The sequence below is a fragment of the Apus apus genome, chromosome 3, assembly GCF_020740795.1.
Source record: "Apus apus isolate bApuApu2 chromosome 3, bApuApu2.pri.cur, whole genome shotgun sequence".
NCBI lineage: Eukaryota > Metazoa > Chordata > Aves > Apodiformes > Apodidae > Apus > Apus apus.
Window position 1 is genome coordinate 32384132 of NC_067284.1, and position 15965 is coordinate 32400096.

At 37.9% G+C, this 15965-nt stretch overlaps 1 protein-coding gene across 4 annotated transcripts in view; it reads left to right on the forward strand.

Annotated features, from left to right (window-relative positions):
- The window catches only part of ASAP2 (ArfGAP with SH3 domain, ankyrin repeat and PH domain 2), a 90807-nt gene extending 74942 nt beyond the window's left edge, over positions 1-15865 (forward strand). The window contains exons 22-28 of one of the 4 annotated variants that reach the window (XM_051613873.1): positions 1528-1783; positions 4107-4268; positions 5184-5352; positions 6418-6485; positions 8056-8162; positions 12117-12239; positions 13218-15865. In XM_051613873.1, coding sequence (XP_051469833.1) covers positions 1528-1783; positions 4107-4268; positions 5184-5352; positions 6418-6485; positions 8056-8162; positions 12117-12239; positions 13218-13292 — 960 coding nt within the window. In that variant the 3' untranslated portion in view covers positions 13293-15865. The remainder of the gene's footprint in view (positions 1-1527; positions 1784-4106; positions 4269-5183; positions 5353-6417; positions 6486-8055; positions 8163-12116; positions 12240-13217) is intronic. The other 3 variants (XM_051613875.1, XM_051613876.1, XM_051613877.1) reach the window with 3 other exon arrangements.
- Positions 15866-15965: the final 100 nt, after the last annotated feature.

The following is a 15965-nucleotide window of genomic DNA, read 5'->3' on the forward strand; positions in this document are numbered from 1 at the left end:
AGATTTCAAGCTATTGGTCTTGTCCTTTTTTCTGGTGAAGCAACTGAACAGATTTTGTAATCTTCATCAGAAAAGGTTATATCTTAAACTGAAGTTCTGTTAATCTAGAATTTTTCATATAAAAGAAGCCTAACCTAAAAGAAGGCTAAGACAGTCCAACTGGTTTCTGCTGCTGTTCCACACCCCAGCTGCTGGTTCTGCCTCATCTTTGGCCCCCATGCTGGCACACATTTGTCTCTGTATTCAGCTGTTTCAGTTTGGTAATCCAATGAAAAGCTCAATCAACAAAACAAAAGAAAACATTTCTACTGGTTTGGAAAGCAGAAGCAAGTGTGGGCTGAAACAAGTGTGAGAACCAGGATGGTGGCAAGGTCAGGGAATGGAGAGTGTCAGCCAGTGAGGAGTGAGGCTGCTAAGCCAAAGTAAAGGTAGGAATTAATGCATCTGGCTGTCACATACATAATTCTGATAAATCTTGGAACTATAATGTTTTACTATAACATGTCTAAAGGCCATGCATGATCAGTCCAGTGTGAGCACTGAAGATATTCAAAGCAAAATCTATTACTTAGTTGTGGTACTTTTGGAGTAAATCTTTATTCTGCCTAAATGCTATTACTATAAATGATTAATTTAATACAGACAGTATGTCTGTGAAGTGTTCATCTAATATTATTTCTAAAGACATATTTATTCTCTCAGATTTGTGAATTGTTACAATGCATTCCTGTACCAGCCACATGAATTTATAATTCTAGCTAGTTTGATTATCATTTGATAACAATAATTACTATGCTTGCTGTTGAAACAGGAAAAATAATGCTAAGTGTGCATAATGAGCAGATGACTTGCTGTAGGTCTCAAAGACAACTGATTAGATCTCATGTGATAAAGTGCAGGGGATGAGCAATGTACCATCCCACCTGCTGATTGAAGTAATCTCCTGAACTCATCCAGTGATAATAGTGAGCCAAAAAGAGTTAATGAGAAGTTTTGGCTCCTAATTTGTTGTAGGTTGAGCTACAGGTAGAATACTTAGGTGCAATTGTATCTGGGTTTTGAGATCATTATAATCTATTTGGATTCTAACACTGTTGAACTTCAGATGAGGCTTAGGATCTTCAGTTGTTTATTTACCTTTGAAAATATTGCCTGGTATTTTGATGCAGGGGAACATTACTTTATACAGTCTGAATATCTGTATTGACTATCTATAGGAGTACAGTCCTGTGTATATAAGGATACAGTATTATCCCATAAGAGCATACTACAGGAGAAACTGGGAAAATTGTAATAATCTTGAAATGCAATTCACATTTAATTTCTTTTATTTATTATTATTATTTTTTGTTAATGTGCACAGTTACTTTGTCTTGAAGAGGGTTTTAGATTACTTACTAAAAACAACAAAATGAATTTTGGAAGCAGATTTTTCTTTCTAGAAACTAATACCTTTCTATCAACTAATAAATAAAACAAGTACTACTAATGTGGTTGTCAGTGAGTACCTTTGTTGTTGTGTTTAAGCAACCCAGTCCCAATCGGAGAGAGGACAGGCCTGTCAGCTTCTATCAACTTGGATCAAACCAACTTCAGCCTAATGTGGCGTCCTTGGCAAAAGATGCAGCCAACATTGCTAAGGATAAGCAAAGAGGATTTATGCCAAGTTTATTACAAAATGAAACATATGGAGCAATACTCAGTGGCAGCCCACCTTCCATTCAGCCTACAGTGCCTGTTACAAGTAGTGCACCTCCTCTACCTCCAAGGAATATCAGCAAAGGTACTAACACCAGAAGATGTCATTGTATGTTAGACTAGGATTATAATTATTTTTTTTTATATTATTACATTTGTAGGTTTTCTTTTACAGTTATTTTGCACAGGTAAGCTTTGAAGCTGTTTATTGGGGACTTCATTTTATATACTGGAAGTGAATCTGCACAACCTCTTCTGAGCTTGATTTTCAGTATAACTGCAAGAAAGTATAGAGTAGTAGTGTTTGGGAAAAAAATGCCCAGGTAACCTCCATAGAGTTAAACAGGAGGGCTGCAGTCAATGTAGTTCAGCAATTAATTTATTGTTCTATTCCATCTTTTCATACTTCTGTTTCTTAAAGATGTCATTGTCAGAGTTCAGTTTAAATGTACAGTTTCAGTAGCATTCCGCTGACATGGAAAATAGACCTACAAAAATGGAAAGTGTATGCAGAACATGAGAGGTTTTAACCTTGAAAGTTCTTGTTTTATTTCAACAACCTTGAAGCGTATATTTATTAAAAGTGTTAAGTGCCGTCATGTGGAGAAATGGATTATTTTAAAGGACTGGTAACTGGCTGAAAATGAAATTGAATTACTGGTTATTCTCAGATCAGCAGAACAATGTAAAATGTGCATGTCTCATCCTGGTTCAGAAGGGCTGTGTACTTGCAAAATCTACCATTAAAGCTGATGCTGTGAACTTCATTCTTACCTTCATATATAACCTATTTGGATCATATTAAAGAAGCATGTACAAATCTGTGTAGGTCCTCTTTGTACTGTACACGTTCAGTGCATTTCAGTGTTTTAATACATTTATTAATCCAGCAGCTTTCATAAATGCTAAATTTATGTAAAGTTCAATTCAAGAAAAATGAGTATGTAAACACACAATTTTCTATGGTGCTGTAATTCATACTCCATACAAGGAGATACGAGGAATACTTGAGTGGCTTCTGCCTTTGGGAGCACTTTGCAGAGGTCAGAATGCAAGACTCCATGTGCCAGTGGTTGTGTCTGAGATGGCAAACTGAACATCTGTGTAATATGAAAAGTCAGTTGTTGGTCTCACAGGAATGGCTGCAACACAGAAGTCGGGTTAAAGTATGTTCTGTTGGCAGCAGAGAAACTGAAACGATCAAACAGAGTGGTGCTGGGTTACTTCAAAAGGATAGCATGAGACTGGGGGAAATGTAGCAGCATATAAAACTTAACCAAGGTGGGATTCCTTTCGTCTAACATTTTTGCATTAAGGTTAATAAGCTTAATATCTAGGCACCTTTTTTACTTGATTGAAAGGAAGGTTTCCCCCACCAAATGGAAAAATTTACCCAAGGAGCTTGCGGAGTCTGTGTTTAACTGTTAGTTTCTATCTCTAAATTAGTAATACAATAGGGTAGTTAGAAATCGTGGTTTACCCTTTGATGATATTTTAATCATGGCCAACCATATTATTTTACCCACTGTTTGCCCTGGATTAAATGACACTTTTCAAAGAGTGTAATTTTAATTTCATTCCCAACCTCAGACTTCTTGGCACCAGCATCGTCCAATTTATGCCAAGAAAGTATGCTGCCCAGCTTAGATTATTAGCTCATATTCTTTACTGTAGCAATGTATTAGCCTATTATTTTATAATTTTAGTTAAAGCTACAATATTACTGTTGATCTTAGCTTCTTGATGATTGCTGATGTTGTTGTTTTTATGCTTATGGTGTGTTATTACTCTTTTATCCTCTTAGCTTTAGGCTGTTCTCCAAGCCTTCTGAGCCTTTTATGCTTTTCCCTGCAACCTAATATTTATTCGTACCTTACTTTGTTTCAACTTCTCTTAATATGATGCTCATATGCTGAGTAGGGAGAAGTGGCATGAGATGTGCAAAATACTGGCTTTATGAAGAAAACCTGTAGTGTCTTTCTGTGAAATGGGGAGGCATCTCTTCAGCCTAGGAACAGAGTCATTTAGGAGGCCCTGAAGAAGTCGTACTTCTTGCAGTGCCTGAGAAGATTCCAGCTATCAGTCAGGGATTAAAGAAGGTAGCAAGAGTTGCCTTCTGTCTTCTTGCTGAGAAATTTCTGCTTTTTCAGGTGTTGTCATACTTCACAGTAATGACTGGAGACAAATTTTACTTAGGTAAAGTGTTAGTAAGACTTCACCCAGAAACTTCTGTGTGATTTTTTACACCAAACTGATTTCTGCTCTGGCATTCCAGCCAGATAGCAGTGGTTCCTATGGCTGAATATAGTGGTCTGGCTGCACCATTTTTAAAAGCACAGGTGTGAGTATAAACACTTTGTGCTTAGGGTAAACAATAATAATAATACAGTATTTTCCTCTCTTTTTAGTTCAGCCTTCAGTTCTTGGCAGTGGTATTCAGACAATTTCTTCATCTAATGCAATGTGGAAGACAAATTCTTTAGGAGTGGAAAGTATAAGCAGGCAGAGGTCTTCATCAGATCCACCAGCTATTCATCCCCCTGTGCCGCCATTGCGTGTAACATCTACAAGTATGTTTCCACTTTCCCCTGTTTTCCCTTCTGCTGTATCTAATCATAGTTGGCTTATTTTTCCATTTCCACAACTCATACTTCCTCTTTTGGTGACTGTAGCTTCAGCCTATCATTCCCATCCAGTAACTTTGTATGAAATGTCTTCTCAGATGTTCCAGTGCGGACTATATGGCGTAGTGCAGTGTCAACAGGAAGTACTGTCTATTACTAAAGCTAAAGAGCTCTTCACTTTTGTATGTAGTGCAAATGCTGCATTTCTCACCAGTTGTAAAGATGAGTGTCACGTGTAGGCCTGGGGCTGTGTCTCCACATTGTGCTTGATTCTTGCAGACAGTAGAAACGCAAAAAAAATTGTTTTTAATGCATTGCCAGCTGCTGTTGTGGTGGTTTCAAGAATTCAGTAGAAGTTTTAATTTATTGCTAAGCCTAATATGAAATTAATTAGATGCTAATTGTAACAGCATTTTAAGGAAATACATTCCTCTAAATAAAACTTTTCAGATACTATTCACTCTCTTACTTTTCCCTAAAACACAAACTGAAGGCATTGATTGAGCCAACAGTATCAGCACTTTATTAAATATATTCTGATCTACTATTTTCAAGAATATTACTGTCTTTGACAATAATTTTCTTCACTTGTACCTTAATGCTTGAACAAATTTTAGTACTTGTGAGCTCTCTGACATTGACTAGGTGAAACAAAAGGTAAACCTCTTTCCAAAGAGGTCCTCCTTCCAGTGGACCAGTGGAGGGATTGCTTTGAGTTTAAGTTATTGGTTACACAGAGTGAAGAATTTTTTTTTTAATAAGGTTAAATCCTGTAACAGGAAAACCTGTGGTTGGGAACCCAAGAAACAAAATGGTAAATAGAAATTTAATTCCATTTCACTCTCTAACTTTCTTCTATAGATATGCTTTCTCCAGCACCACCGCCTCCCGTGGCAAAGACAGCCAGCATCATAGAAGCTTTGAACCAGCAATCTAAACAGCAACCAGCTCCTCCACAAACCAAGCCAACTCCACCACCACTGCCCCCACAACCTCCTAGTAGAATCTCCCAAAGAAAGCCTATCCCTGGGTAACTGATATCATTTTAGTACTTAATATACTTCATAATTATTAACTTTTCAATTTTATAGTGTATAACATGCAAGTAATTTAAACAGCATACATACTTTTGCCAACGATGTGTTCTAGAGTATGGGAATGAACAGAAGGCAGACACTAAGGAAGCAGATTACAAGGATTCCCACAGTAAAAACAAGACAGCCTAGTGATTAAAGATTATATGACTTGCAGAATATCTACAGAATGCTTAGCCATTATGGAAATAAGAAACCACAAAGAAGAATCCATTTCTAGGTCTCATCTTATAGCAAAGAAGAGATAATGAGATTTCATGTCTGATTGTGCCATCTATTGTTCACATGCTTTGAGTAGGTTTGGTTCTATTCAGTATTTTCATTCATGGCAGGAGCAGAGAGACCTGGAAAAGAAAATATAATTTTTAAATTTTCAGGAAACAAAGTTAAGAGGGACAAGTGTACAGGAAAAGCAGATTATATCCAAAGTAGACCCAAGAAACTGGAGTAGTAGTCAAGGGAGAAGAGGATTAGTCATTCAGTACACAACACTTAGTGCTTAAGAACAATCAACTTTGAAAATGAAATGTGGAGAACAGCAGAGTATGGTTAAGGAAAAATCCTTAAGAGAAGGATCTGCAAGAACATAGTGAATCATAAATAAAAGCCAGACGACTCATGCTGTCCAAGTAAAGGGCAGAAGCAACTTGCTGAGGCTTACTATAATGGGCAGATTAATATGGATACATAATTTTAACATAAAATTTTAGAACAGCAATGAAAGAAACTTCAGAACTTAGGAAAATAAAATCTGCTCTACGCAAGTGGCAGTAACTACACCTGTATTATTCTTCTGCCTTACATTTTAAAATTAGGTACAACTTATGAGTGGTGTGATCAAAAATACAGAAGCAAAATAGTATTTTTAGAAGCAAAATAGTTGTCACCAAAGTATACTACAGGCATGACAAGAATGGTATAATTTGGAAAATACTCTGTATTGTTGCAGTTCAAGTTCTTGTTTGTTTCTTAAATGGTTAAATTTCTGACTTCCTGCACAGGACTGAGAAATCAGCTGGCTTAACTAACAAAGGGCAGTCCAGAGGACTTGGGTCTCTACAGCAACCTGGTAATTGTGGTTTAGAGATTTATTTTATTGTAATTTAATAATTATAAGCCTAAGGGAGAGTGGGGTTTTTGTATTTACTGTACACATTTAAATACAGTCAGTACCAGCGTTCTTCTTGTTTCTCTTCTTGATTGTGTAGGCCCTGATGCCTTAAGCTCTTCTGCATCAACAGAATTATGGGCCAATTAATGTAAATAATAGAAGTAATAAGAACAAGAATCACAGAATGGCTGAGGTTGAAAGAGACCTCTAGAGCTTATCTGAACCAACCTGCTCAAGCAGAGATGCCCAGAGCCAGTTGCCCAAGACCATGTCCAGATGGCTTTTGAATGGAGACTCCACAGACTCCCTGCCAGAACTTACTCAACCTCAGAGTAATGAAGTGTTTCCTGGTGTTCAGACAGCTGAACACCTCCTGTGTTTCAGTTGTGCCCATTGTCTCTGGCACTACTTTCCAGCTGGGTGGCCACCAACATGTATTGGTGCATGGGCTTGTTTGTCCCCAGATGTGGGACTTGACACTTCTTTGCTCCAGGTTTTTCCTTCTTCCTGAGGATTGATCTTGCTAGTAAAGACTGAGGGAATGAAGGCATTCAGTATCTCAGCCTTTTCCATCTCTTGTGTAACCAGATCCTCCATCTTGTTTAGCAATGGATCCAAATGGGATCCAGTTTTCCTTTTGTTAACTATGTATTTACAGAAGCCCTTCTTGTTGTCTTTGACATCCCTTGCCAGATTCCAGTTGTGCTTTAGCTTAACTAAAGCCTCACCTAAACCCCATTCAAACAAAGGAGTCATTATTAAAACTTCAGTTGGTTTACTGCCTTGTGTCATCAGCATTTGTGTGTCATAAACAAGGGAACAGATACACATTTGAGAATAGAAAAATGTGTTTCTAGTTTGAAAATCTAAACCTCATATCAAATCAGTTTTAATTAAATTGCAAATAGATACTGCTCTTTTTTACTTTAGGACATTGCAATAATGTCATCTCAATAAGATGTCCAAAGTAAAGTTTATGTGGGTTCTGTGGTGGTTGTAGTGGAATTTCTCCTACCCACTTTCCCCTTCCACCGTATATACTATCTTAATTGGTTCTTACTGTGTTGTTTGTGGTTTTTTTATTTCCCCTTGACACATCTAAGGGGAAATTGCTAATAACTATCTGCCATCTGTGTCAGGAGTCTCCTGTGAAGCATAGAGCATCTTGATAAAGATGGTCTTTACTAGGAAAAAAGGGTTCTAAAAGCACACGGTCTGCAGTGAACTAATGGGGATAATGAGTATGTGGTTCTGCTCTCATCTGTTTTATTGGCTTTTCTCTCTTTTAGCATTATCTGCCGTATTGAAGGTCTTAGGTTAATGTCATTGGAAAAAGAGGCCTTTTAAGTCAGGAAAAGGATGGAAAAATTCTGTTCAGTTATTCAGAAAGAACCATTAAAAGTTAAATACTCATGGGATAAAAAAAAAATTGTATACTTTAAAGAATAATTAATCTGGTTTCTACTTGTATCATCACTCTTACTTCTTTTTCAAGCATGTCTAAAATTTACTTTTTTATATATCTTAGCAGCAGGAGAGTCTGTATGTGAGATTCCAGTGACACAAACTGGTTCTACAACAAATACTTTGGCACAAATCCAGCCACCAGCACCAATGCCAAGGAAATCACAAATAGTAAGTACATAATCTGGGTTCTGATTTTATTACATCTTCTGCAGTCTATCAGACATGATGTTGACTTAGTAGTGTATCCTGTTATGGAGAAAGTGTGAGAATCATGAAAAATACAAAGCCTGTGTCCTATGTTAAATATGTGGGTGACTTGTACTAAATATTTATGAAAGCATCTCTTTTCTTGCATTTCCTATATGATAGTATGTGATTTTAAATTTAAAACAAAACAAAAAATAACAAACAAAACCACACCAACAGAAACCAAAGAAGTGTGTATTCTTTGCTTGTGTCCAGATGTGACCAACACAATCCACAGACGGTGTGATTTGCTTTATTGAAGATAGGTAAGCTTGATGAGTGAGTCACTTATAGGGCAGCTTGGTGAGTGAGTCACTTGCAGATCATATTTAACTTCATTCTTAAACCTCAGTGAAATAAGTAATAAAGGAGCTTTTGTGTTTCCTGTTATAATGGAAATAGATATAGTTGTTCATGTAGTAGATCAAATTGCTTTGGACAAGACTAGTAAGAGTCAAGCTCAAAGCAAAATAAATTGGTTCTTTGTGCAGTTGTTTCTCTTTGTCATGTGTTCACTGCATGACAGGGGAGAAATCTCTTGGTAATACACAGAAACCACATCTGACTCAAAACATCCCCAGCCAGGAGGTAGGTGAAGGAGAAGGCTGGAAGTGTTGGGCTGGAAGTATTGTATATTGTTTTCCACCCTCCCCCAGCCTTACAGTGACTGTTAGAAAAGTGACACTGGATTTGCATGGTCTCTTGATCCGATTGTGTGGCCTTACTATGCTCTTACATATTCTTATTTACAATCTAGGACCATGAATGGTAACACACATATGAGTGTCAATACCTGTATTCTTACACTGGTGTAGGTAAAGGGGAATATTTCCAAATGTCAGCTGAGCTGAGCTGTTTTGTTATGTGTAGTTCATCTGGGTCTTCAGTCCTTGCTCAGATTTTATATTGTTCTCTTATGTGATAGACATAAAACATCCAAATGCTTGATCATGACAGTGTTTCACTGCAGTAAGCAAATTACAGCAAAGAGAATCTATACTTTTTGAGATGCTCTATGTGACTAGATCTGGGATGTTTCTTGCTTTACATCCTGTATAGGAGTGTGTTTCAGTAGGTAAATAATACACTGAGAGGTGAGACATGTTCCTGCATCTGCAATTGGCTTTTAGTGGGCTGTGATGAAAAGACCTGGCTTCTTCAGTCCTCTGACTCTGTCCTTTCCTCAGTTTTTCCTTAACCATGTCTACTGAAACAGTAACTCTCCAGGACACACTTCAATGTGTTTGTGTGCATAGCCTTGCACATTTGTCCTGAGCTTCTTGAGCTCTTAGAACTCCTATTAGCGGATTCTCATCTAATAAAGCTGAAAAGCCACAGAGACATCTGGAGTTCATCTTGCATTAGTTGGGAGTGTAAAATCTTCTGTTTTCTTGCCTTTCCTACTGTTGCTTAACCAAGTTACTGTCTGTCTTGAATCAAAATATTTATCATGTTTTAGGCCACAATAAAATTAAATGGTCTAATTAGTGTAAAATGGAGTATCTATCTCTTTTGCTTACATGCAGTGAGGGAATTGCTGTATTTACAGCAAGCTGGCTGTATTTAAAGCTGCTGGAGCCTGATCACAGTTTCTGTTGTGTGTTCTGGGGTTCAGATGTGAGCACTGGATACCTCCTTTCAACACATCTGTCAGTTCTGAAACATCTCCTTATCTGGGTTTCTGTGAAAACTAAGGTTGTAATGGTTCCCTACATTTTTCTCTCCTTCTTTGTTTTATAGGACAAACTGCTTTACTTAAGAGTGAATGGGATATCCTGGCTAGTTTTTAGGAACAATCACAGTGTCTCCACAATTTATTATTACTTGCACATAATATGAAGAACAAATCTGACTCTGCAGATGTCTCTAGGGCTTCAGTAGGGTGAATTTTGTGAGGCTGACGAGATCAGCTGGTTGATTTTCTTCTTGTCATGGAATGGAAAAGTAAGGGAAACCTAGCTCAGGGAGTGTGTGCTAGTTAAGGTGCTTTAGCTGAATCAGTATAGGTAAAGAATCTTAGCTGAGATTTAGTCAAGGGCCCCTCAGCTAAAGAGCTTTAGCTAGGTCAGACTAGCTAAAGTACTTTGGCTAAATCACTCAATTTAGTCTTATACTCCAGCCTTTTTTTCTGTCTTTATCCTACCAGAGAACCCAGAGGCCAGCCCAGATTTGGGGAATGATTGCAGAAGTACTGCTTGAGTAAAGAAAAAAGAGGCCTAGTTGGACATGCACATGTGGCTTATCTCCTGTACAGGGTATTTGTCCAATAGCCTATTTTTCAGATAGAAATTCCTGAGGTATCATTTGTTGGGTTTTGTTTGTTGTGGGTTTTCTTCCCAATGTATAATTTAGATTTTTTTAAACCATATTGTAGATACATGGGAAACTTTTCTGGAAGATTTTAGTCTTCTGGGAATGTGACCTATTTTAATTTCATTGCCTTCTAGAGAACAAGAAATACCTGTGATTACTGTGCTTTGATGTTAGTAATTATGCCACTGTTGTACTGATGTGAAGCTTTTCCCTCTTGACCTGAAAGGTGGTTGTGGTTCAGACTTGACTGAGGTGGAACATCTATCATAACTGCTATGATGCAGTGCAAGGCTGCCAACTCATGGGGCTGTGCCCCAGTGATAGAGCCTAAGGGTATTCCTGGTCTGGGCAGGTCAGGTTTTTATATTAAAATGCAAATGGGTGCTTGCAGAGGAGCATAGTGATGAGGCTACCTCCCTCCTTCCACATCTACCTTTTTCTGCATGGCGCCCGACTCAAACAAAATGACAGATGAAGAGGCTGTGGGCAGTAATGTCCACAGCACAGCATTTGCTGGTGAAGAGAGGTAGCCTTATGAAAGATCATTCTTCCCTCACTAGCTTCTTGCTCCATGGTTGACCTAACTAGAAACTGGGACCAGTCCCTGGGGCACTCAGGATGGTGATGGTGATGAGATCTTCTTTTCCTTATCCCATGCAGAGCCTCTGTCCCAAACACCCACTGCATTAGCAAGTGTCTCCTGACCTAAATGGCACTTACAACTGTGCTCTGGCATCTTAGGGTAGAAAGGAGAGATTTTTGCTGGCTATGGCTGGGCAAACTGGGGAAAAGGGTGTACTCATGGTAGAAGGCTTAATGCTCTGCCTCCGGGTCTTGTGCTTCTCCACTCCTTGCATGGAAACACTACGTAGGTAGCATTATTGCAGGTCTGCAACAGAGAATGAGGAGGCTGAAAACAAATGCAGCAGCAGGCCGGGTTGCACCAAGAGAGGAGTGAGAATAGGATGGTGGATACTGTGATACCAGAGCAAAACCATTTCAGCATCACTTCAAATAGAACACAACTAGGATTTGAATCCCGCTGCAATACTGGAATATTGCAACTCCTTACTAAACTTTCCTGTTGAAAGAGTTGCCAAACCACCCCTGTGGTTTGCAGTCCTCAGAGCAGTGCAGGGGCAGAGGAGGTGTGGAGGGTTTGTATGATGCTGAAATGCATTGAGCGAGTTAAGAAGGGGTATATTGGCAGGTGGCTCAGGCCTCTTTCTGATAGCATTGCTGCTGTTACTCTTGCTGTGTAGCACTTGATCACCGTGTCTTCTGAAGAAGATCATACTTGCTGCGGTGATGAAGAGCTCTGAAGACGGGTTTGGAAGATTGCCAAGGGAAACCTTTCCCATGTTGCTAGCACAGTGGTTCTGAAAGGCTTTGGATGCTGCCAAATTCAGCCTGGAGCATAAGTACCCAGCATAAAAGATGCAGCTGAACTTTAACCTATGAAAAATAGTAGTTGGAAGCAGTTCTGAAGCTTTCTTTAGATGAACTCCAAGACTCTTCTGTCTCTTCCATAGATATTTACATTTATTTTTTTCTATATTTCAGTCAAAAACTAAACCCAAGAGAGTAAAAGCAATTTACAACTGTGTAGCAGATAACCCAGATGAGCTAACTTTTTCGGAGGGAGACATTATTGTAGTTGATGGTGAAGAAGATCAGGAGTGGTGGGTGAGTATCTTGCATTTTCCAGTAACACACTTTGAAGGAAACAGATGAAATCTAGAGGTTGACACGGACTTCAGAAGATACCCCACTGGGTTTCCAAATAACAAGAAAATTTTCATGTCATAGAAACCTGATACCAGACATGTATTTTGTTCAAAAATCAATAAATTATAAATGTTTGGCTTTTCTCATTCAGAAAAAAAATATCAAAAACCAAACCTCATCATAGGGTTCACAATCTACAGGCTACGTAGTCTGTTTGATTCAGGAAATTCTTGGGGGATGTCAGCAGTTTAAGAGTCTGCTATCTCCTCTTCCTTGAAGATGCTGTGTTGTGAGCCTCAGAACACAGCTTTATATTGTCCTAATTCTTCTGCAGACTGAGACTGAGAAATGGTCTATTTGAGCTAGGAAACCATCTTAACTGTTTACATTCCAGTCTCATCAGCTGAAGTGAAATCTTGGAAAATTATGTGTGAAAACACTTGCCTTACCCTGGTTGTTAACTTGTGAAGAAAAGAACTTCAAATTGCATCTAAATTGACAATGATGCTGTATAAATACAAATAGATTCATAGAAAACCCCCGAGTGCTGAAGATCGATCCATTCTTTTACCTTCCAGGGATTGTTAAGAGGGGGAAGCGGAAGCAACTGAACAGAGGCAGGATATGGACTGCCAGGCATTGCCGAATGCACTGAAGTGGTGTAGCAGTGGTACTGCATAAGGAGGTGGTAGTTTCAAAGAACTGGATAAAACATAAACTGGGCAGGGGAAAAAGTCGATAGCTGAGTAAGAAATGCACCTTGTTGGACTGCATTTTCTGGTAATGTTTCCCATTCACAAAAGAAAAAGAACACAGCTGCAGAAAGACAGGGAGAGAGGCTTGTCATATTGCAGGCAGGAAGGTCACTGGTATTAATTTTGGTGGTAGCGAAATGCATTTTTGAGATTAACTTGAAAAATATCTGGACTCTTTCAGATTGGTCATATTGACGGAGATCCCAGTCGGAAAGGAGCTTTCCCTGTATCATTTGTGCACTTTATTGTTGACTAAATTGCTACTGATCAACGGAGACGTTTCTCATTCCCAGCGGTCACAGGAATAAGTTTTGCTCTATTTAATTTCATCTGCCTATCTACAGACACCTTGCCAGAGCACTGCCCAAGTCCTAGGTACTGTAGCTTACTTTTTTATTGCCATGGTTCTGATTTTGGGACTTCTAAAACTTTTTTCTATGTGAAAACTTCTCTTGAGGAGTTTACACTTTAAAAAACCTAACAACTATCCCTGTATTTTTCGAGGCGAATTGAAAAGCTTTAACAATCAAAATCCATATAAGTGTGTGGACATCACAACCATCATGAATGTTCTTTTCAATCAATACACTGTAATTTCATTCTCTTTTTTGTAACATGACAATACCACTGTTCAGTGTTGCTTTCCCAGTGAAAGAAATTGTGTGCATCTAACAGGGCAGTGAATTTATCAAATTCTTGATACCATTTGAAGTGTTGGAACCAAAACATGCAAGCTAGTGTGTAGTTCTGAATTGGACCCATTCAACATCTTGCCATGCTGGCTGTCATCCAGAATGTCAACAATTACAGAAGAAACTATTTTGATTGGGTGTCTTTGGCCAGGTAAAAGTGAAAAAGTATTTCAGTTTACCACAGGAGAAATTTCTTTCTTTCAGAATGGATGTAGATATTTGCTTACAGTTATCTGAAATCTGTGTTAGTCGTTGAACTTTCTAGGTCTGATTTTGTGGGCTTGAGACTGTTTCATTTTTCTATGCTGCATGTGTGTAGAACCTGTTTTTTGAATGTTCTTTATATATGTTACATCCTTGTTGGTCATTTAATGTGACCACTACTGGTTAACTAAACTATGGCAATATTAATGAGTTACTACATTGACTCAAGGATATGAAAATTGCATTTCCTGAAATGTACTTAACTATGATGATGGATTGCAGAGCATTTCTCACACTTGTCTCATTATAGTCTTTAGACTTTAAGTTCTTGAAATTTCTTAAATTGTCCAGCAGTGTGTTCACAGAAGGAACATATTTGGTGGAACACTTAGATTATTATCATTGGTCATTAAGGCTATCTGACACCTCACAAGTACACTACATTATGTTTCATAAAATTTTTGTGCCACTACCTTGCAAACGACGATAGTTTGCTGACTCACTCTGTATTTATATAATATACCCACATATATGGTAGCTACACTGTTTTTGAATTTGTTTTACTAATTTGTGAACAAAGGCTAGGCCATGGATGGTTCCCAGTTGGTTGATGGAACACAAAATACCAATACAAATTGGGCGTCATGTCAATGTTTGTATATGGTGAAATTGTACCAGTTTTTGCTTATGCTACAGAAAACAACTGATGGCATAGGATAAGAAAAATCAATGTCTAGGTCACATTGGCTTTGATCACGTTTTGTGAATATCGTATCTCTAGATTTATCAAGAGAACTTTGAATTTCTGACAAGTGGTGTTTAAATTGGCCATTTCATATTGAATGGAATGGAGAATTGGCCAGCACCAAGTATGTGCTTATTTGGAGAAGAATCCCAATGCGTTAGTGCTGGAAGAGCAACACTGATCGTACCTCGTGTCGCCTTTCCCAAATGGTACAGCTGGTTGAGAGCCTCCCAGATAGGGGGTACAGCCAAGTATATGCAGAACTTTCATTTTCTAGATGCTGCTGCTGCTGCAGTATAAATGGGGAACAAACTGGAATGATTCAAGATATTTTTGTTGTGAGTTGAAGCAAATTAGTCCGTATTTTCAAAGTTCCCAGTAAAATGATAGAGTAATAGTTTAGCACTAGTTTTATTCACTTACTGATACGTTCAGTTTGCAACACTATTTTGTATGTTTCTATCCCTGATAGAGTCTAGAGAGTAAATGGGCATATTATTTTGCACATATCTCCTAATGTACAGTATTTTTAACACAGAATCTTATAGTGTATGTAACAACTCGTAAAGTTAAACAATGATGCAAATTTTCCTTGAGTTCTGCTAGAAGAGGAAGACACTTTAAAATGTCACAACCTTGTTCACTGAGAAACTAGGAAACTTGTAGAATACTCCTTAATAGCACTAATAGTGCAGACAGCTAAAACCTTGAGGACCAATGAAGAGCAGCTAAGCAAAATTTAGCCCTAGATTTTCAATGTTTCCCAAAGTTTGCTCCTCTGGCAGAGGAAAAAGAAATTCTAGAGCCTGTAGATATCTATTTATGATATAAAATTAAGAATTTTAAGTCCAGCATTTTGGCATATTTCATACAATTTTTCAAATCTGATTAAAATAATGATTAAAAAAAATACTGTTAATAGACAGACTATTAGGTTGCTGTGTTAACTGTTTAAAAGGAGCAAGTGACACTTAAAATGCAGCTTAGAATGCTACAAGATGTATAATATTCAATTCAGTTGTTTTTATTTTGTTTAGTTGCAGAGCAACTGTATATATTGTATAACCTAAAATCAACTCTTATTTTCAATGTCCTGGATGCAGTGATTTATAATTAGAGCATGATTAATAAATTTTACTCTTGTTAACCAGTCAAATGTCTGGAAAAATAAAACTACTTTTAAAATCACTTTGGCTACTTCTGTTACTCTGCATTGCCTAGGCAATGGTCTTTCAATGTGTCAAATCAGAAATGCAAACAAGTAGAATGCAGAAACCTCTTTGGAATG